Source organism: Myxocyprinus asiaticus, chromosome 27 (assembly GCF_019703515.2).
Source record: "Myxocyprinus asiaticus isolate MX2 ecotype Aquarium Trade chromosome 27, UBuf_Myxa_2, whole genome shotgun sequence".
Taxonomy (NCBI): Eukaryota; Metazoa; Chordata; class Actinopteri; order Cypriniformes; family Catostomidae; genus Myxocyprinus; species Myxocyprinus asiaticus.
The window spans coordinates 30,340,286-30,362,425 of record NC_059370.1 but is presented as its reverse complement, the minus strand read 5'-3'; the positions used below and the strand labels follow the sequence as shown (position 1 = coordinate 30,362,425).

The following is a 22,140-nucleotide window of genomic DNA, read 5'->3' as shown; positions in this document are numbered from 1 at the left end:
TATGTCTGCTCAGCAAGACGTTAATATTGAGTGACTTGCGTTTCATACAACATTTTGTCAGTTAATTTGTAGATTTTCCTTTCAGCCAACAAAAACAGTTCCAAAATAAAATGAAGCAGTATCAGGTGTTGCGTGTCACCCTGCAGAATGACAGCCTGTCTGGAACACCACAGAGAATTTTGGCACCCTTAGAACGCCACTTGCCCAATTAAATTAGAGGTTTAGAACTGTTGTATAATTTGTGTTTCATGAATAAATTTGCAGTGCAATTTCTTAGTGCAAAAACACAATTTGGTTTAAGTGGTTGGTTTTTATATCTCCTTTACATTATATATATATATATATATATATATATATATATATATATATATATATATATATATATATATATATATATATATATATACCTGTATACTGTACATATTGTATATATATATACTTACTAATATGCTCATTAAAATAAAAAAAAAAGCAAAATACAGATACCCCCAATGCCGTTGTGGGACTGGGAGTATCTGCAAATGTATACCTCAGTGTGGACAACATTTGTTTTGTTTTTTCCCCTTGCCTAGCATTCTATTTGTGTTTTGCTGTGATGCATGTGATTGGACTGAAATTCAGTACCTTATCGCAAGTAAATATTCACTGTCTTCCATTTGCCCACAGCCACAAACCCCACTGTTCCAAAACATATTTTGCCTGTTAAGAAGGCAAGACAGACTGAGAGAGAGTAGGAGAGAGAGACTAAAATGCCTGTGCTGCCTTCCCATGGCAGACTCAACAAAAAAGTCAGACTTCAATAGAACCAACCATAACAGAAAGTCAAGGCAACATTTTGGATGAATTACAGAGGATTCTGTCCAAGGAGAGTTTCCCTTTAGATCTTGTACCTGAGCTGTACTTTGCATAGCATGATAAGAGCTGCTTTAGAATCTAACCTTGTAACACTGATGGGGCTAATAATGTATTAACTAAATGCAGCAACAGTCTTAAAATCATTTACTTATAAATTATAAACTACATTGTCTCAGACATATGAATGTACCGTCTGCTCATAAATTAGTTTCCTGGGTTGTAATTTATTTATAGTGGATACTCTAAAGCATAATAAATGTTTGTGGCACTCTTAAACAAAGTGATTCAAGGCTTAACATCATTAGTTTTTAACAAAACATTGCTTTTATTATCTTTCATAATGCTACCAAAGACAACCAGTGTTCTTGAACTGATAAATGCCCCACAGTCCTTTCATGAGTTCAAAATAAATCAAGTTCTTTTTTGTTGTTATATTGTACTCTTGTCATGTCGAAAATTTGTCATCAAATATTTTGTTATGTGCTTAATGTATTGGTAATTCTGTGTTACTCTTTTGCCCCCTGCAGATCAAGTACGGAACAGCTACCAGCTTTGTAACAATGGCACGCTGAGAGTAATGTATGCCAATGGGATGGGCATCAGTTACCACACTGAGCCCCATATTTTGGCAGGATCAGTGAGTCCCACCATCGGCCGCAGAAACATCACCCTACCCACTGACAACGGTCTGAATTCCATAGAATGGAGACTACGCAAAGAGCTGGGCAAGGGCAAGGTCACTGTGTTTGGCAGGAAACTTCGGGTGGGCACATGTTCTAAAATTTAGTTTTCTCATCTCTGTACACATTAAAAGTTCTCCTTTTTTTCTATCTGTAAGCAACATTATGCTAGAATCTTGCTAGGTCTATCCATCTCAACAAATGCACAGAATTTCACACCAAATATTCATGCAATTCGCAGGCACATGGGCGCAACCTCTTGTCAATAGACTTTGACAGGAACACACGGACAGAGAAGATCTATGACGATCACAGGAAGTTCACTCTAAGGATCACGTATGATGCCCAGGGTAGGCCAGCAATATGGCAGCCCAGTAGCAGCCTTGCAGTGGTCAATGTGTCATACTCCAGTACAGGTCAGCTGGTGGGTTTGCACCGAGGGAGTATGAGTGAGAGAACCGATTTTGACCCACAGGGCCGAATCCTCTCGCGCTCTTTTGTAGATGGAAAGGTGTGGAGCTACAGTTACCTGGACAAGGTCAGTTCTCTCCTTCAAAAATCTTACATTAGTAATTTTTCATGATTATTGGGTTTATTCATTTGAGATCTGAGGGGAATTTATCTCCATTTGACTTGCATTGTGTCCAGGCAACCAGGCACAACACGATAAAAGCTTTATCTTCCATGTAAAATGTTTTTGTCTTAACCAGCCATTACTGCAACAAGCAGGGCTGCCCATAAGGGTAAAAAGAGGACAGCTTTCAGGGGCCCAGTTACTAGGGGGGCCCAAGAGAGATAGATCCACAACCTCTATAGTACAGCGGCATCCGGAGGTCATTCACCGGAAATTGCCAGCGCATATTGCCCCTGACATATACTGGTGCACCAACATATACCAGCAGGCCCGGACTGAGGGGGCCCTTTAGGTTGAATTTTTTCAGGGGCCCAGTAGGGAGTTTGGGTGGGCCTGGCGAAAAGTAACAAGACACATTGTCGGTCACTTGTATTCTATTGCACCAGATAACTGCCATTAAACATCAAATAAATTCTAATTGGCTGTGATTGTGTTTCATCATACAATTTTTTTTCTTTCTGTGTGTATAGACAAATTACACAGGAAACTTGTCGCAACGTGCCTGGTTAGGACACAGTGCTAGTCAGAAGAATGTTTTAGTCATTGAAAACAACCATTGTAAAATAATCATTAATGTTAAAAGGAGATGGAGAAGATTGTTTCATTATAATAAATAAATTGACAAAATATAATCCACAACCATAATTTACAAGATTACTTGGGTAATTTATTGTAAATGTAATTTCCCAACATTCTGTGAAGGATAATTGATTTCATTTAGAACTGTGACAGCTTGTTAAAGATGTTGTTGCTAATTAACATGATAATGATAATGATGCTCTGAAAATATTCTCTACACAGTCCATGGTGCTACTCCTGCAGAGTCAGAGACAGTACATCTTTGAGTTTGATGCATCAAACCGCATCACAGCAGTCACCATGCCCAGCGTTGCCCGTCACACCATGTTCACGCATGTCTCCATCGGCTACATCCGCAACACTTACAACCCACCAGAGAGCAACGCATCCATCATCTATGACTTCAGCGAGGATGGACGCCCTCAGGCAACCTACTTTCTGGGTACCGGCCGTCGTGTCCTCTACAAGTATGGCAAGCTGGCCAAGCTCTCTGAGATCTTGTATGACAGCACAGCCATCACCTTTGGCTATGACGAGACGGCAGGTGTGTTAAAAATGGTCAACTTGCAGAGCGGCGGCTTCTCTTGCACTATCCGTTATCGAAAAATGGGTCCACTAATCGACAAACAGATCTATCGCTTCTCAGAGGAAGGTATGGTCAACGCCCGCTTCGACTACACTTACCATGACAACAGTTTCCGAATCGCGAGCATGAAGCCAGTGATCAGCGAGACGCCATTGCCTGTGGATCTGTACCGTTATGACGAGATCTCCGGGAAAGTGGAGCACTTTGGAAAGTTTGGAGTCATCTATTATGACATCAATCAGATTATCACCACAGCTGTGATGACTCTTAGCAAGCATTTTGACGCACATGGCCGCATCAAGGAGGTGCAGTACGAGATCTTCCGCTCTCTCATGTACTGGATGACTGTGCAATATGATAATATGGGCAGAGTAATCAAACGGGAGCTAAAGATCGGGCCATATGCCAACACCACACAGTACCGTTATGAGTATGATGGTGACGGGCAACTCAGTGGTGTCAAAGTCAATGATTGGTCTACATGGCGCTACAGTTATGACCTAAATGGCAACCTACATCTGCTCAACCCCGGTAACAGCGCCCGACTCATGCCACTCCGATATGACCTACGAGACCGTATTACTCGTCTAGGTGACATGCAGTACCGTCTGGACGAGGACGGTTACCTCAGCCAGAGAGGAGGGGATGTCTTTGACTACAATTCGAAAGGCCAGCTGGTGCGCGCCTACAGCCGTGCAGCCACAGGATGGAGCATACAGTATCGTTACGACGGGCTCGGACGCAGGGTTTCCACTAAGAACAGCTTGGGTCAGCACCTCCAGTTCTTTTATGCAGACCTGAACAACCCAACTCGGGTCACGCATGTGTTCAATCACTCCAGTTCAGAAATCAGCTCTTTGTACTATGACCTGCAAGGCCATCTGTTTGCCATGGAGGTGAGTAGTGGGGAGGAGTACTACATTGCCTCTGACAACACAGGAACCCCACTAGCTGTCTTCAGCAGCAATGGGCAGATGATCAAACAGGTGCAGTACACTGCATATGGGGAGGTGTACCATGACTCGAACCCTGAATTCCAGCTGGTCATTGGCTTCCATGGAGGCCTCTATGACTCCCTAACCAAGTTAGTGCATTTTACACAGAGAGATTATGATGTTTTGGCTGCCAGATGGACATCACCTGAATACACCATGTGGCAGAAGATTGGCAAAGATCTGGCACCTTTCAACTTGTACATGTTCAAGAATAACAACCCTCTCAGTGACATGCTGGATGTGAAGAATTATGTCACAGGTGAGAGTTGGAGTCACTTTACAGCCTTGCCAACTGTTGAATTAAACCTGATGTGTGTAATTTCTACGCCACTAGAGTCACCAAACAGAATTGCAAAAACATTAGCTGCTTTTGAGCATCAGAACAAAAGGTTCTCTTTGTGGAACCGTGCTGTTCTGCACCAATCCAATTCCCGGCTCGTTGGTGCAGTTACGGTTTCTTTGTCCATCGTGGTGCCACTGCAAAATCAGAATTAGAATGGACTGACTGAGCATGTGACCAATCTTGAGTGGCCATGTACTAAAGGTGTTCCACCAGCACAGTTTAGTGCTGTTAGCTAACCATGCATAGAAATTCTGGCTGGGAACGGGCTGTAACCATATGGTACTGAACTGTGATCAAGTGGAAATGCTACTACAACCATTAATCACAATGCTCAGAACCATTTGGCCCGATGATGGAAAATCACTTTTTTTTTTTTTTAAAGCTTTCCTGAAAACTCCATCTTTCATTGGTAAAACAAACAAATATCCCAGTCACAAACAGTCCCGAATAGAATAATTTTATGATAGCACCACAGTGTTTACACTTTTCAGGGAAAACAACCTACAGTACAAATCAACCATTAGCTATAATCAATTAACCCATCTTTGCAAAATCACAGCCTAAATTCCCTTCATATGTACATTTCATTTGCAGATGTGAAGAGTTGGCTGGTAATGTTTGGCTTCCAGCTCAGCAACATCATCCCAGGCTTTCCCAGACACACTCTCTATTTTGTGGATCCACCATATGAGCTACTTGCCAGTCAAGAAAGTGAAAATGCCCAGGTGAGTCACCATGTTAAAGCCATAGTAAACCCTGAGAGTATGAGCTACTTGCAGCTCAGTGAATATTGGTATGGGTGATCTTGCTTGTCTCTGATTAAGATCTTTAATATTCTTCATCCATTTACAGTTAATAACCGGAGTTCAACTGGAAGCTGAGCGGCATAACCAAGCTTTTATGGCATTAGAGGGACGGCTTCTGGAGAAGGAGCGCAGGACCAAACAGGATAAACCGGGCCACTGGTTTGGCACAAGTACCCCCATCATCGGACGAGGAGTGAGGCTGGCAGTAAAAGAAGGCCGTGTGGTTACAGGAGTCTCAAGCATGGCCACCGATGACAGCAGGAAGGTGGCTCTGGTCCTTAATAATGCTGTCTACTTAGACGGAACGCACTACACGCAGGATGGTCGTGACTGTCATTTCTTCGTGAAGATAGGCTCTGCTGACAGTGACCTCCTAGCTTTGGGACTTACCAATGGACGTAAGGCACTTGAAAGTGGAATCAACGTGACAGTAAGTGGTCGCTCACGACGAGGGGTTACCGTTGAGTTCCAGGTTCCAGCCCTATCTCTGAGCGTGCGCTACGGGTTGGCAGCAGATGTGCTAGATGAGGAGAGAGCCCGACTGTTAGAGTTGGCACGGCAACGGGCGCTAATAGGGGCGTGGTTGCAAGAGCAGCAACGGGCACGGGATAATAAGGAGGGAAGCCGCTTGTGGACTGAAGGAGAAAGACAGCAGCTCCTTTCAACGGGGAAAGTGCAGGGTTATGATGGGTACTACATTTTACCTGTTGAACAGTACCCCGAATTGGCAGACAGCAGTTTCAACATCCAATTCCTGAGACAGAATGAGATGGGGAGGAGGTAACAGTCCAAATCTTTTGTTATTCTGTATATATATATATATATATATATATATATATATATATATATATATATATATATATTTCTCTTTTATCTTTCTGTCCTCCTTTACCTTTTTTGTTTTCAGTTCTTTACTCTATCTCTTTCTTTTTCTTGCTTTGTCTTTCTATTTTTTTACTCTCTTTTCTCTTTTTTTTTTTATCTCCTGTACCCACGGAGAATAATTGAACTATTGGGGTTGCTCTCTGAATGCTGCAGGGACTTTTAAAAGAAACACTCTTAAAAACTTTGTTAATGCTGCCTCTGGCACAAAAAAACAAAAAACAAAAAAAACAAAAAAAAAACATTGACCGACCTTGTCATTGTTTTTCAACAATGGACATCAAAAAAGCACTAAGAAACTGAAAAAACAAAGCAACTGTTGCTGAAATATGAATAGCCCCCCTTTTTAAAAAAGAATTGATATTTTTACCCATATTTTTTGGGTTGCTGAGAGGATTTTGGTGCCATATGGTACTCTTGTAATTGCGTGACCTGGATTGGAGAGGTGCTGCGAGTCTCACGAGCTGCTGGAGAGGCCCGGGCTCAACTTCAGAACTGAGGAATAACATCTGTGAAGAGAAATATTAGTCTCAGGCCTCACATTCTTCACAACTAAACTGTCAATTGCAGCAAGTCTCATCATCTACAGACTGTTTATTCAAGAAGTCAAGGAGTTCCAGCAAAGTAAAGGGATTTTAAAAAGTGATGAGTAAATATCAAACATAGTTTGTTTCATCACTGATAGAAAAGTACTTACATTGTATAAGATAACAGTGAAGTTCAGGGTGTGCTTTAGATGCGATAGTTTTGTATGTCCCAGTCGCATTAGAGTAACGAGGCCTTCACCAGGGCGCTTCTGTATAGAAATATCAGAAAATAAACACTCACTATCTCCAGATTGAAGGTTACTAGTGTCAGAAACTATTTATTTTTACTTAGTTTATTTTTATTGTTATCATTCATAGTACTCAAAGACAATCATGAAGGAGTCACCATTTTTAGCTACATAGATGAACATTGATGGTTGAGTTTATTTCCTTTGTAAAAACATATGCTAATTTAAAAAAATATATATATTAATTTTGATTTGCTTCTAAGCAAATTATAGTCATACACAGACATAATTTATGTAAAGTGTTTTAAAATTGTTTATACTTTCAATAAAGTTTAAAACTGTAAAACTTGTTTTTCAAAAAAATATCTGTATGTACAGTGTATAGATTTACCTTTATGCAGCACAGTAGAATACTGTTCATAATATCAACTTTTATATTTCTAACAAAAGGTGGCTTGTTATGTTCAAATCAACAGCTGGTATTAAAACACTAGAATTTTGTGGCACTCCAATATCACAGATAAACAATACTGATACCCCTTTTGATGTTCTGTTTATTTAGGTTTGTTTTTATGCAGTAAACTTGCTGTACTAGAACCCAAATCTTAGAAATGGATTCTTTCCACTGTGAAGAGACTCATTATGGATGTCATGATGTACCAAATCAGTATTGAGGGATGATTCTTACTCAAGTGAGACTCTTCTGAGACCTACCAATAAATAGTTTAATTCATGTGAGTCCTAGTCTCATGTTTTTGTAAATGTGTGATCATGATACTGTATGTATTAATATGTCATTTCTCCACATCTCGGGATGGAGTTTACCATTCTAACAGTAGTTTTCACCATAGGGTTACTAGTTATTTTTGCTGCAGTGAAAATATGGAAACACCAACAAAAAATGTATCACCAGTATTTGGATATGGTTCTATTGTAATATCATGGGGATTTGGACATGTGCCATGGTAATACAAAGATATTCTTTCAAGCATCTTAGATGGAGTAGGATTAATGCCAGGGTATTACCATAAAATCAACTGGTAAATCCAGTTAGAAAGATCTAGAAAGCTTCTTACACTGTATTGAAGAAATTCCATATTCATTTGTTGGTTTTAAATCAACAATAACTGTAGAAAGAAACTATGCTTACTATGGGAAAAAAGAAAAAAAATCTAAGGGCCAATAGGTGAACTAGTATCTGTTATTACAGGCTGTAATAGCTCAGGCACTTTTTATCAAGCTAAATAATTATGAGACAAAATAATTACAGAAAACAATATTAATAATTTGATATTAGTCATGTAATTCCTTTCAAAGCTTTGACATGAGGGTATGGAATAAATGTGCATGCAAAATAAAAGTGGCTGGTAAAATTGGGCATTTTTCAGCCACTGTGGCTGGTGGGTAAAAATGTTTTAAGAAACTCCTGATGAAGAAAGTTACTGTAGCCCCAGCCGAGCCATATACAAACCCAGCTTCACTTTTACAGCATTAAAGACAAAACGAGATTGATATTCACTGTCTTCACCTCCAAGAGAGCAGTCTTAATTTTGAAGCTACGGGTCTTTTATTCTGAAATTAGCTCAAGCTACAGGGGCAGCGCTTCCTGCTTGGAGGTTTCTCTTCATCTACCACGCCTGTGCTTGAAGACAGCCAATTGGAAATCAAAGAGGGGTTCCGTTAAAAATGACTTGAAAAACTTGAATGATAAGGAAGTAAAGGTGCGACCAACAGGCGAGTTGTCATACTACTAATTACAACATGGCAAGCAGCGGTAAGTTTATAGTCATTTTGAACTATGAAACGTATTTTCAGTCAGTTAAATAAAGCGGTTAATCAAACCGCAATTCTTACGCGAATATTGTGTTTTGACTGAGCTGTTGTTGTTGCCGGTCTCCTCTCTGTCGTCGCCAGGGTGATAGTGCTCAGGTGCACCTGAAAATAAACCTTTGTTCCCCATATTCCTCCAGATTTATTAGTAAATTACAAGCTAAACGTTACGTTGCTTTGCTAATATTCAGTGATGCCCTCTCACTATATTTTTACGTGCATACATACTCTTCAGTGGATAGTCGAAATAACTACTGTCCTTGTTTATTTTTATTAATTTTCATAATGAGCTCTGAGCCTTGTGACGTAATCATGACTTGCAGAAATTTTAACTATGTTTATTGTATGGTAAGTATTGTGAATTTTCAATAATGAATGTTTAATTTTGACTGCATAAAAAAAAAAAAAAAATGAACAATACTGTTTTAATTTCAACACTGACAAAATAATTTTAAACAAAAGTCCTCCTTTTCACTTAGTAGTCTCAGTGAAAAGAAAAACATCTGATAAATTGGAATGTTAGAATATGTTCTGAAACTAACCAGTTCTTCAAACACAATGATAGTAGGAAATAAATGGGATTGGGGGGTACATTTTTCAAATCTTTGTTTATATGTAAAATATTTACCATGTAAGATGTAAAATTTGTAATACTATTTATTTGTAAACTTGTTTAATTTTATTTATTAATTTATTTACAATAAATACAAGAGTCATGTATAATTAAAAATTTGTTGGAAATTATTGTAGCTGTTGTCTAATTGACATCAATCATTATGCATCAGTGTTTTCTGCATGACAGAAATGTTTGCAAAGCTTGTTGACTGACATACTACATTGCTCTTCACTATAGATAAGGAGATCTCCTACAGTGATCTCAAATCTCTTTTGGAGAAGGGTTCAGGACTTCTTGTGGATGTGCGCTCCAAGGATGAGGTAGACAGAGGCCATATTCCAGGTTCCATCCACATCCCAGGTGAGAAAAGCTGCAGAATCTACTGTATTTTATGTACTATTCAGACTTCTTCCAAAAATAAAGTCTTTTTTTCTATTGTCTTATTATAGTAAGTGGATAGGTAATTTGTCACTGACATAGGAAATTAACTTTAATATGTTCCCCCTGTTCTTTTTATTTTAGTGGAAAATGTAGAAAGTGACATGTCCCTGGACTCAGCTGAATTCCAGTTGAAGTTTGGTGTACCTAAGCCTTCATTGGACTCCTCTGAGCTGGTTTTCCACTGCCAGATGGGAAGACGTGGAGCTGTTGCCACAGGCAAAGCCAGAAGCCTGGGGTTCAAGAAGTAATCATTTTGATATCATACAGTAAATACACTTACACATTGTTTGCATAATTGTCATTTAACAATTAACTTCTCTCCTTCTTTCTTTAGTGCTCGTAATTATGCCGGAGGCTACAAGGAATGGTCAGAAAAGGAGGGAAAATGATGATCCTCAAAACTGTGAAGTGATATCGAACCGTTATGCGGTCAAGACCTGAAACTACTTCATATCTGTGCGTTTAGTGGAAAATAATTACACACCTTAGAATGTCTGTCAACCAATCAAAATCAAGCATTCAACAGACCTATGGTATACATAATGTATATATATATATATATATCATGCATGTGATATTTCATGTGAAGTTTGTGCATGTTTCTATTATATTAAAGTTTAAAAATTAAACAAATAAATGCTATCCTTGTCTTTTCCTTTAAGACTCCTAAAGCAAGAACAAATATAAAATCATCACTGATTGGTTCTTTAATGATTCTGGTGTAATTGCATTTTTGATGATGCCTTTTCCTTTAATTGAATATGCGTGTCCCTCGGCAAAACACAAGTGAGACACAGTGGATGGTGTCAAATGCTGCTAACTAATGGACACTTACATTGATCTCTGCCAGTCATTCGGGTAATAATCAGCATCAATTACTCTGAAAACCTCAAATGGGTTGATTAAGTGTAATTTCAGTAACCAAACGCTTTAGTAGTATTTGAATAAAAAAGCGTATGTCAAGTCGACTGAAAATTTAAAGTTTGACTAGTTAGTCTTATTCAGATGTGTATCTGTAAATGTTAGAGAACCGAATCTTTTAATTTATACAGTAATGACTTACCGGTTTATACCTGCCTCCATATCTAGTGTGCCCCTATGGGTGGGACCGTTGCTCCATGCGGCCTCGCGGCTTAAAACTGACCGGGCAAAACGAAGAAAAGCGTACCGTTTAATCCAGCGACAGCTGGTAAGCATCAGTAAGCACGTTATTACCATTTTTAGTTTATTTTGGTAGACCTTAATGTAGCCGTCACGTACATTTTGACAGATGAACCAAAGGATCGGCTGCGAAACAAGTGACAAGCCCACTTATGTGTTCCCAGCAGTGCTCAAAGAGATGGTCCGATCAGCCTTTCCCCAGGACATCTGTGACTATCATGATCCCTGTCACGAAAATGTAAGCTCAACTAGAGTTAATGTTGACTGTACAGTTTATTTTTAGTCTTATCCATTTACCAGGGGAACTGTACGTAACTGCTTCACGATTGTTGTAGGTTGTTGCCATCACTATGGATGATTTGAGAAGGATCGAGTTCTCATGATCGGGAATGATTTGGCAGTTAAACAGCAGTTGCAGTCAGTTGCTCAGAGATGCATATATGGTTGTTCATAATGTAATGTAAAATTAATACAAATTGTTCATAATATGCTTCAATAGGCTGTGTTCAAAGAAACTGTTTTTTGTTTTGTTTTTTCTAGGGTTTCTGCTCCTACCACTAGATTTTTGTAATATATTTGCATAGACTCTTGCTTAACATTTATTTTATCTAATGTAATAGTAATCCTGAACGTAATGATATGTAATAATAATGTTTTACCACTTCTCACGTGTGTGGAGAGTTATTTGGTTTTAAACTACAATTCCCAGAATTCCTTTGGCTCTTGCGTCTTCACAGTAACTGTAAATGTGCGAGGGGGAATCGTGTGCAAAAATACTGTCCATTACGGGTACTGACTAAATAACACATAATGCATAATTCAAGGTATGTATATATAAACACATATTTAGTGCACGACTGGTTGACCAACCATTGCTTGTTTTGCATGGTATTGTGGTACTGTATGGATGAGAGTTTAAAGTTTATGTAACCTATAATTATGCACTGTATAGTGATGGTGTGCATAGTTCTCATGGTTGAATGGTTACAAAATGTTTTATTTTTTTTATTTTTTATTTTTTGTGTGTGTGTGTGTTTGTTTTACATTTAAAGTTATATATGGCTTTTTGCCCACTAGTGCAGTGTTGGGAAACACTGAAAGCTTAAGAAAATGCCTCCAGAGGGGAAATCTGATATGGAGTGGGTTGGCCTCTTTAAAGAGATGGACTACATCTCCATAGGTGACAAATATACACCTTTCATTTTCCGTAAGTGTAACTATATGAACATATTAGTAAATATGGCTGGCGTAATGGTGAATTATTTTGCATAAAACACTTTAAAAAAAACCATTATAATGTCACTACTGTAAAATCATAATAAATTTATACGGTATCTCCTTGAAAGAGCACAAGAAACTTTCAGGATCTATTTGTGTTTTATGTCCTTTTTTGGGGACAGTATTGGTGGCTAAAACCAAGTTGCACACCGTTTTATTGTACCAACAATAACTGCAGGATGATGTTTGACATATATTGCCTTACTAAAGAATTTTAGCAGAGTTAGCATTGTAAAATTATATAAGAACTGCTCTTGTCCATACTAAATAATGAAAATATAAAAGTTAATAGTTTAGTAAAATATTTAATGTCTGTCTATTAATGCACTTTATTTGCTGCTGAAAAGGACAGTTTAATGAATCTTAACACAATAACAAACAGATGTTATCCGGAGGACCAAAAACGAAGTGTGCGCTGCAGACGGGCTACTTCGATGTGCAGTTTAAGCGGATCTTTGAGCGTGAGGTGTTTACAGAGCCTGTCAAAACAGCAAGACAATACAGGATACAACAGGTCAAAAGAAACTTAGGCAAAGCCTTTCTGCCCAGTAATGGAGAGAAAAAAGTGAGTCTTTATATATTGCTTGGTACCCCATAGGTTTTCAAACTGGGATCTGGGGACACCCATGGGACCACAAGGGGGTGCTAGGGGGTCTGCAAAAATTTACAGAGGAAAATGTGTGTAAAAGTGTACAAATTGTTTGTATTATTACCTCAAAATATGAAATGTATCATTTTACTAATTAAATTTTATTGACTGTCAGTTTTCAGTAAGAAAAAATGCATATAGTATAATATATCCTGAAAATTATTCTTATTTCTATGAAACAATGATTGTAAGGCACTATTCTCTGTTAAGCTTCATTGAAACAATATTAGTTGTGAAAAGTGCTATGCAAATAAATTTGAATTGAATAAAAAAAAAATTATCCTCAGTTTTACATAACATTACTGTACTAAAGCCAAGCGTACACTACACGACTTGCAGTCGGCACTCTGCTACTCACAGTGTTGTTTTTTGTCCTGGTGCACAATACAGGACTGTATTGTCTCAACTACACAACCATTTGTCCCCAACTGAATCCACGTGTACACTGGTATTATGATTTGTTTTGGGTAATCCGATCACAAATGTACAAGCGAGACACATCACCATTACAGCTGGTCGTCTCTTTTGATCACTTGTGTTCAGATTTCGAGGAGAGAGTCTCTGATTTCATGAGGACATACATCAATCATTATGTCTGTGTATTACTGAATGATTATAAAACACAAAAAAATGAAAGACGAGAAAGAAAGTGCTAAAAACCGGTACACAGTTTCTCTTAATTACACGCAAACATGACGTTTATAGCAGAATTCTGAGTTCTTTAAGTTCAGTACCTGTAACTGAGCTTCTAGTGTACATGCCGCTCATATTTGTGTCCCTATTGTGCATGTTCATGCATTTGCTTTTTGAAATTTTCCGATATATGCTTATTTCCATTTGAAATCTGCACAAATCGGCGAAAAACCGGCCGTTATAGCTGCCTTTAGCGTCACCCTGTTTCAAACGGATCTGTCCATTATGCATCTTAAAATTAAGATAACGAAATTCATTCACAAACTCGTGCGGTTTATTCTTGATAACATGTCAATGTCAACAAACACAAAGAATAGCTCGTACCTGTTTTGTGCTTATTGGCACCATTTGCTAAGGAAAAAACTATTCAAAAACAGCTGAAAATAATTAAAAACAACGAGTAGGGAGATGTGGGTGATGTTTTATTTATTTCTAATTATTATTGTTTCTTGTTACCCAATACCTTGCTCTAATCTTCACCTGTTTTTACGCTTATTTGCGATAATTTGTTATGTAAAAAAAAAAAAAAAAAAATATATATATATATATATATATATATATATATATATATATATATATATATAAACAACTGAAAATCATAAATACAGCTGGTAGGGAGATGTGGGTGAAACTAAAATATTTTCTAATTATTTTTTGTCTTCTGCTTCCTAACACCTTTCTCTCTTGTGCTCTCCCTATATTTAATTGGTTTTGGCTCATAATGATCTCTCACTCGTTGGGACAGTGCATACACCTGACGACAAGATGTCTAGATTTCAAGCTGTTTTGAAAACTGTCGTAGCATCTGGGACTAGTCTCAGCATGTCGCAGGAGTGCGCACACAACAAGACCGTTCGTAGTGAGATCTAAGACTTCTCGTCGCAGACCAGTCACCGACTCAAAACATCAGAGACGAGCTTGAGTCGTGTAGCGTCCACTATGCATAAGACACACTGTTAACTTGATACAAAGAAAATATATTCCAGACAATATTTTATTCATTTGTTTTTGGCTTTAATACAATTAAAATATTAAGGCCAGTTATGTAATTTTGCATACAACATGTTGTCTTTATAATATCACACTTACTATATTTCTCACACAGGGGTGTGCCTCACAAGGGGATCATCATATTTGGGGGTCCTTGGCATCAAAACGTTTGAAAACCCTTGCTTTACACAACTGTTAAGTGATTTCTCTTTTAATAACTTTCTCTGTTGTTATGTAATTATGGAGAAGTTGAAGTGCTAGTATTGATTAGACAGACTTTAATGGAAGTTCCCTATCTGTCACTCACTCGACGTTGGTGTCGATGTAGTGACACTAGGGGTCACTCTTGGGAGCCCGAGACACCTCTGGTCTTTGATAAAAGGCCAATGAAAATTGGCGAGTGGTATTTGCATGCCACTCCCCCGAACATACGGGTATAAAAGGAGCAGGTATGCAACCACTCATTCAGATTTTCTCTTCGGAGCCGAACAGTCATGCTCGCTGAGCTGAATACTACTGTTCATTCACCTGCTGGATCTGACAGCGCATTTCAGCGGCTTCTCCCTCCTCTGCACTGGTGCACTGCAGAGAATGCCCCTGGGCGCTTCGGCAGAAAAACTAGAGAGTATATTTTCTGAAAGAACTTTTCCCTCTAAAACAGTATATATTTCTCTAAAAGAGCGCACACACGGAACGTCTTTTTAAAGACGCGTCTTTTTAAAGATGCTTTTCTGATTGTGTGTTATTCCTGGTTGTGCTCGTTATCTCTCGCCTTCTAACGGTCACGATCACTGTCTTTCGTGTCTGGGCACTGCTCACGCGGAGACAGCGTTCGTGGATGGTCATGTTCTCATTGCGAGAATATGTCCATGGCAACGTTGTGGTCGCGGCTCGCCTTTGTAAGACAGCGAGCCACCCCAGAGGCTCCCGCCTCGGTCCTTTTACCCACGGGTTTGAGGCCAGCGCGGCTAGCACTGGGGGCGATTTGGGGACCCCAATGGGACCGCCTCCGCCGGGTATCCCCCCACGGACCTCCCATTCCCCAGCACGCTCGTCTGCCCCGATCGGGCTTCCGGGTGAGTCTGCCGGCTCGTCTCACGGCGAGTTCGACCTCTTATTCGGAGCCCGCAAAAGTGATGAGCTCTCGAGCGCAGCATCGGAGAGCGGGCTCATCCAGTCGGAAGCCTCAGCTGGGCTCCTCCCTTCGGGGTCGATCGCCCAGTCACAGGCTGACGCGGAGATGACGACATGCTTTCCCGGACAGCCGCGAGCGTCGGTTAAAGTGGATTTCACCGCTCTTCCCTGAACCCTCACGGCTCTGTGATTGGTTCCTGGGCTCGCGGCGCCGCTCAAAGCCACGCCCCGTCCCTTTCTTCCCGGAAGTGCATGAAGAGCTGACAAGGTTGCGGGAGGCACCTTTTACTGCCCGGTCCCGATCTTTTCAGCTTCCCCGCTCTCACTACCCTCGATGGTGGGGCGGCCAAGGGTTATTCGGCAATCCCCCGGTGGATAAAGGCGCTCGCGGTGCACCTATGCCCGCAGAACGCCGCCACCTGGCGTGGGTGCCCAAAGCCCCTGTCCAAGGCCTGTAGGTTTACGTCGTCTCTGACGGTCAAAGCCTACGGTGCTGCTGGACAAGCCGCCTCCGCCCTGCACGCCATGGCTCTCCTGCAAGTCCGCCAAGGCGCTAAAGGAACTGCACGAGGGTAGTTCCGCCCCGGGATTGATGCAGGAACTGCGCTCAGTGACCGACCTCGCTCTCCGAGCGACGGAGGTCACGACGCAGTCTCTCGGGCGGACGATGGCCACACTAGTGGTCCAGGAGCGCCACCTTTGGCTCAACCTGGTCGAGATGGGTGAGGCCGACAGGACACGATTCCTTGCTGCCCCCATTTCTCAGGCGGGCCTATTCGGCGACACCGAGGATTTTGCCCAGCAGTTCTCGATGGAGAGCAGTAGATGGATGCTAGCCGGCTTATCCTGCCCCGGCGTGGCTCAAGATCCTGCACCCCATCTACTCATCGCCGAGGGCGTCCCCCTGCGGTGACTGCACCGGCTCCGCCGCAGCCCGCCCCTCCGGCCCGGCCCCGGCGTGGAGCCCACTGCAGGAAGCCGACGCCACCTGTCTCACAGCCGGCACCGAAGAACCCACGGAGGTCTTCGAAGCGCCCCTGAGATGGGCGACCCAGGGACAACGAAACCCGCTGCTCTGGAGCTGGTAAGCAGATCTTCATCTTTTTGTTACCTTTTGCATTTAATTGCGCTGCATGCCTAAGTGGCTGCAGTACTCAAGAGCTCCGCAAGAGTGGTTTCCTTGTTCCCTGGGTCACATATCCGGTGTGTACGGCTGGCATCACGACCACCATCCACCACTCCATTTGGTAGGTTGGCGCTCCAGTGGCGGTCTCCCGCCCTGAGTGCCCAGCTGTGGCACAAATCTGCCCCCGATGTGACTGTCTCCATGGGTCATGAGGACAGGCCTCATGGAAAGGAAGCGCTGTCTCCAAGCAGAGGATCGCCCACTGGCTCATTGACGCCATAACTATGGCATGTCTCGCCCAAAACATGCCGCCCCCGGTAGGGCTACGAGCCCATTCTACCCGTGGTGTAGCGGCTTCTTGGGCCCTGGCCAGAGGTGCCTCTCTAACAGACATTTGCAGAGCAGCGGGCTGGGCAACACCCAACACCTTTGCAAGGTTCTACAACCTCCGGGTGGAACCGGTTTCGTCCCAGGTAGTGGCACGCAACACAAGCGGATAAGCTCGGGATAGCCGGCCAGGTGTATTGCTTGCACATAGCACCTTCCACCTCCTTTTGAGCTGAAGACGTGCGCTGTTAATTCCCAGTAGTGTTCACAGAAGTTGTTCCCTGGTTGACTTCCTCCGAGCCCTGTGGCAGTCGAGTCTTCGGAGAGACTCGCTGCCGGCCCAGTACACGCGCTAACTAAGAGCACGGTTCTGGGGTAGGTGCTCCGCATGTGGCGGTTCCCTGTAAGGCTAACCCCATGCGATCTATATCTTCCGCTAGTTCGTTTCCCTACTGGCAAACTGCGTCTTCCTTGGGCAGAGCCCCTCAGTCTCCATGTTGTAGTAACTCCTCCCCCATTGGGCAGGATCTACCTTGAAGGCTCTCCACATGGTTGGAAAGACCATGTGATGTGATGTATTCTTCCACTTAAATATCCCCCCCTCTCTTGGGGTGAGGTGTGGTCTCCGCGGTGTCCTCCCCTTGGGAGGGACACCCCCCGACTAGACCTGGCGGCCCAGTCGGATAATCCCCCTTCTTTTTTAGGGAGTGGAAAAAGAGAAGGGGAAAAGAGGCCACGACTGGGTTAAGCCTGTCTCTATCTCTGGGTAGTCGACTTGTCCCCAAAAAGGGGCGTTCGACACTCATAACTGTGTTGGGGGAGGTTAAGTGTCGACCTGGTGCGCTGGCTATGAGGCACACAGCAAGTCTGCCCACCACACACCGCCAGTTCACGTAACACAGTTCAGCCTTGTGGCATTTTGTATAGGGACCCCTAGTGTCACTACATCGACACCAACGTCGAGTGAGTGACAGATAGGGAACGTCATGGTTACTGGTGTAACCTCCGTTCCCTGATGGAGGGAAAGAGACGTTGGTCCCTCCTGCCACAACGCTGAACTACCCGCTGAAATGGCCGGACCTTATATCGGCTCCTCAGCGTAAAACCTGAATGAGTGGTTGCATACCAGCTCCTTTTATACCCGTATGTTCGGGGGAGTGGCATGCAAATACCACTCGCCAATTTTCATTGGCCTTTTATCAAAGACCAGAGGTGTCTCGGGCTCCCAAGAGTGACCCCTAGTGTCACTACATCGACACCAACGTCTCGTTCCCTCCATCAGGGAACGGAGGTTACACCAGTAACCATGATGTTTTCTTACATCTCAACATAGTGTAGACTACAATCTCACACATCAAGGAGCACAAAGTTGCACCTGAAATGTATTTGGTTTACATTTGGCTTTTTGTTTGGTTTAAATATAGCCTAATATTTCATTAGTGTGAGACTATTGGGTAATACTAAGGAGTTTTAAATTTGAAAACATGAAAAGAGCCCCCAGAACATAGAAATTGTGCTCTAATGATGTTTGTTGACCTGCAAGATATAGTCTTTAAATATTCAAAGTCTAGGATTTCACCATTGCCTAATAGTTCAAAGCATCAAATGCAAACTGGTTTGTTTTTCATGTACACCTGAAAGATTGAAGAATGTACAGTACTGTGTAAAAGTTTTAGGCACTTGTGAAAAATTTTGCATAGTGAGGATGTCTTCGAAAATAATTAAATAAATAGTTTTCATTTATCACTTAATGTCATACATAGTTCAGTAAACATAAAAAAGCTAAATCAATATTCGGTGTGACCATCTTTGCCTTTAAAACAGCACCAATCCTCCTAGGTACACCTGGACACAGTTTGTCTTGGTTGTTGGCAGATAGGATGTTCCAAGCTTCTTGGAGAATTCACCACAGTTCTTCTATCTATTTAGGCTGTCTCAATTGCTTCTGTCTCTATATGTAATCTCAGACAGACACAGTGTTCAGTGGGGGGCTCTGTGGGGGCAATTCCATCTCTTGCAGAGCGCCCTGTTCTTCTATTCTAATCTTTTCTATTTGCAAAAGTAATGTTTGGGATCTAAAATGTATTTTTCCTATTGACACACCAAAGCTGAAGATATAAATAACCATCTTAAGACAAAAGTTTTTGTGAAACATCTTAAGTGCCTAAAACTTTTGCACAGTACTGTATATACAGAAGACCAAAGGAAAAATGTGTAAAAAATGAGTCATCAAGGCTGCTAGTGTCATCTTTCTTCAGAAATCAGTGTGGTTATTGGGGGCCTGGGTAGCTCAGTATTGACACCCCTGGAGTCACGAGTTTGAATCCGGAGTGTGCTGAGTGACTCCAGCCAGGTCTCCTAAGCAACCAAATTGGCCCGGTTGCTAGGGAGGGCCAATTAGTGGTTCTCACTCTCAGTGGGGCGCTTGGTAGGTTGTGCATGGATCGCGGAGAGTAACGTGATCCTCAACATGCTGGGAGTTTCTGCGGTGTCATGCACATCGAGCCACGTGATAAGATGCGCGGATTGACTGTCTCAGAAGCAGAGGCAACTGAGACTTGTCCTCCGCCACCCGGGTTGAGGTGAGTAACCACGCCACCACGAGGACCTACTAATTAGTGGGAATTAGGCAATCCAAATTGGGGAGAAAAAAAAAAATCAGTGTGGTTGACTTGTATATTAATGTTTTATTTATAGCATAGAAATACAGCTATTATAGGAATACTGCTTTAATAGTTCACTTTGATTTGTAGATCTGGGGTGGGCAGCTGTTATGGAACATTTGGAGGTCCCATTCGAGCAATGAGTGCCCTGCATATTCCAAGGAAACCATACAAATCACCTGGAAAGAACTTCTACACCAATCCATCCAAGAAGGGCAGTGGTTATGGGTAGGTCACGTACATTATCCTTTAATCTGCAAACTTGCCATAGTTTTGCTGACAGGCATATTGATGATGACCTTGCTTTCTAAAAGCTATTCTGACATCACCCTCTCCAAAATTGTCTCCTATTCCTCCGACCCCTTTTGAGCCAAGGAGATGCTAAAGGTATTTTTATGCCCGTCTAAATTTAATTTTAAACAGACTTGAGGTCTTTATTTAAAATAAGATACACCATGTACTGAGAAACTAACCAGATAATTCTTCTCAAGTGTTCTCCTTCTCTAATGAGAGAGATCATTTGTTTGCCAGCGTGAGATCATTGCCCACAAATCCATGTTGAAAGGTTGACCATTTCGTTTAAACCTTCATCCAAATGAATGCTTTGATGGCAATCTTTACAAATTTGACAACCTCAACCACCTCCAAAAAAAGTCTGAGAAAAAACACTTTGCTGTGCCCTTCAAACCAAGTTCACCCAGTAAAAAGGTACAGTATGTAATATGCCTAATATGTAAAGAGATCAAGATGTGTAAAATTGTATGTGGGGTAGATATGGAAAAAGCTGTTAAATGAAGCTGTAATCTTAGAACATTTTATGGCATGTTGTTAATGGTTGTGTGTTGAGGCTATTCTTAATTTATTTTCTGCAGACTGGAGGCATGAAAGCAGAAACATTTGACTCCTACCCCACTTACTCTGCAGAACCCTATGTCACCAAAAATGCTAAATCAGTGATGACAAATAAGGAAGGAAAGATATTTCACCCCTCCCTTGGCCCAAAGAGCACACCTGTCAAGAGCATAATCAATGTCAATGTCAATACATAATCTATGGTGCAGGAACTGGCATCATAGCATATTGCACAGTAACGCTGTTCATGAATAATCACAAATTTTAGAGGCTGACCTAATTACTACATCACAGTAATGTAACTTTCCTTTCTTTTTTTACTTTACAGGGTTGTGAACTCCACAAACTACAACCGAATCCCCTCTGTGGTGGCGTATTGAAAACGTATGTCTTCTGGTAAATAAATGAAAACTTGTAATTCACTGTAATTCACTTAAGTTTATTTATTATTATTATTTATGTTGCTTTCTTAATTTAGACCACACCACTAGCTATTAAACATTGACAATGCTGTTTTTAAAAATCTTTAAACAAGTTAGGAACTGGCAAATTCAGGAAGTTCACAAAGTGACCACAGCATTTATTTCACACATGTGGCTCGGATAAATAACTGAACAGCTATGCCTGTGTATAAAACAATTCAGTCCCATAATTTCAAATGTAGTAACATGGTAAAAACTTTATTCTTATTTGTTCTTAGAGGTGGCATAAATTTACAAAGAGTTAGAAACATAAAATACAGCACAGGCAATGTTGTTTTACATTGTGGCATTCTGGTAAATGAAAAGTCAATATTTCCATGAAATAAAAGGGTTCTTTACTGGGAAGTGGATTACATTGTATCTTTTTTGACTATGCTTTTGATCCACCCCCCAATCAAACTTCTTTTCCTTGCAGAGTTTGTGCCAGCCTGGTCTCATGAACATTATTGCATTGTGCATATTACCAAATACCAGCTTATACATATATAATGGGATTCTGTATTTCACCCTGTGTTAAATGCAAATTACCTTTCCTGCATACTTTGAGAATAATTTAAACCTAAATGCTTAGTTAGTGTTGAAATGTAGGATTTCCGCTTCACATATGCCTAATATTAACAGTAATATGTAAGATGAGAAATGGGAGAGTTAATTTACTGCTTTTAAACTAGAGATAAATTAAGGCCTTTAGAAAATGTTTTGAGATTTCTAAAGAATTCTAAAGTCTTGCATTCCTCCTGATGAACTTAATTCCCCTCTGAAG

The 22,140-nt window shown here is 41.2% G+C and overlaps 2 protein-coding genes and 1 pseudogene across 2 annotated transcripts in view; all 3 read left to right on the top strand.

Moving 5' to 3' along the window:
* Positions 1-6,307, top strand: part of LOC127418193 (teneurin-2-like) — a 341,320-nt gene extending 335,013 nt beyond the window's left edge. Inside the window, exons 25-29 of the mRNA XM_051658641.1 lie at positions 1,383-1,618; positions 1,777-2,073; positions 2,971-4,588; positions 5,267-5,397; positions 5,525-6,307. Coding sequence (XP_051514601.1) covers positions 1,383-1,618; positions 1,777-2,073; positions 2,971-4,588; positions 5,267-5,397; positions 5,525-6,262 — 3,020 coding nt within the window. The 3' untranslated portion in view covers positions 6,263-6,307. The remainder of the gene's footprint in view (positions 1-1,382; positions 1,619-1,776; positions 2,074-2,970; positions 4,589-5,266; positions 5,398-5,524) is intronic.
* Positions 6,308-8,769: 2,462 nt separating this feature from the next.
* Positions 8,770-10,659, top strand: tstd1 (thiosulfate sulfurtransferase like domain containing 1). Its single transcript, XM_051658172.1, has 4 exons — positions 8,770-8,909; positions 9,819-9,941; positions 10,104-10,266; positions 10,357-10,659. Exons 1-4 carry the CDS (start codon positions 8,897-8,899, stop codon positions 10,409-10,411), a joined length of 354 nt encoding a protein of 117 aa, XP_051514132.1. The 5' UTR covers positions 8,770-8,896; the 3' UTR covers positions 10,412-10,659.
* A 1,634-nt stretch (positions 10,660-12,293) lies between these two features.
* Positions 12,294-21,411, top strand: LOC127418292 (UPF0602 protein C4orf47 homolog; annotated as a pseudogene).
* Positions 21,412-22,140: the final 729 nt, after the last annotated feature.

Bases quoted from the DNA above. Each gene is read 5' to 3' on its own strand.
- tstd1 (XM_051658172.1), top strand. The intron at 9,942-10,103 runs GTGAGAAAAGCT...TTTTTATTTTAG, and splicing joins AGGTTCCATCCACATCCCAG to TGGAAAATGTAGAAAGTGAC. The intron at 10,267-10,356 runs GTAATCATTTTG...TTCTTTCTTTAG, and splicing joins AGAAGCCTGGGGTTCAAGAA to TGCTCGTAATTATGCCGGAG.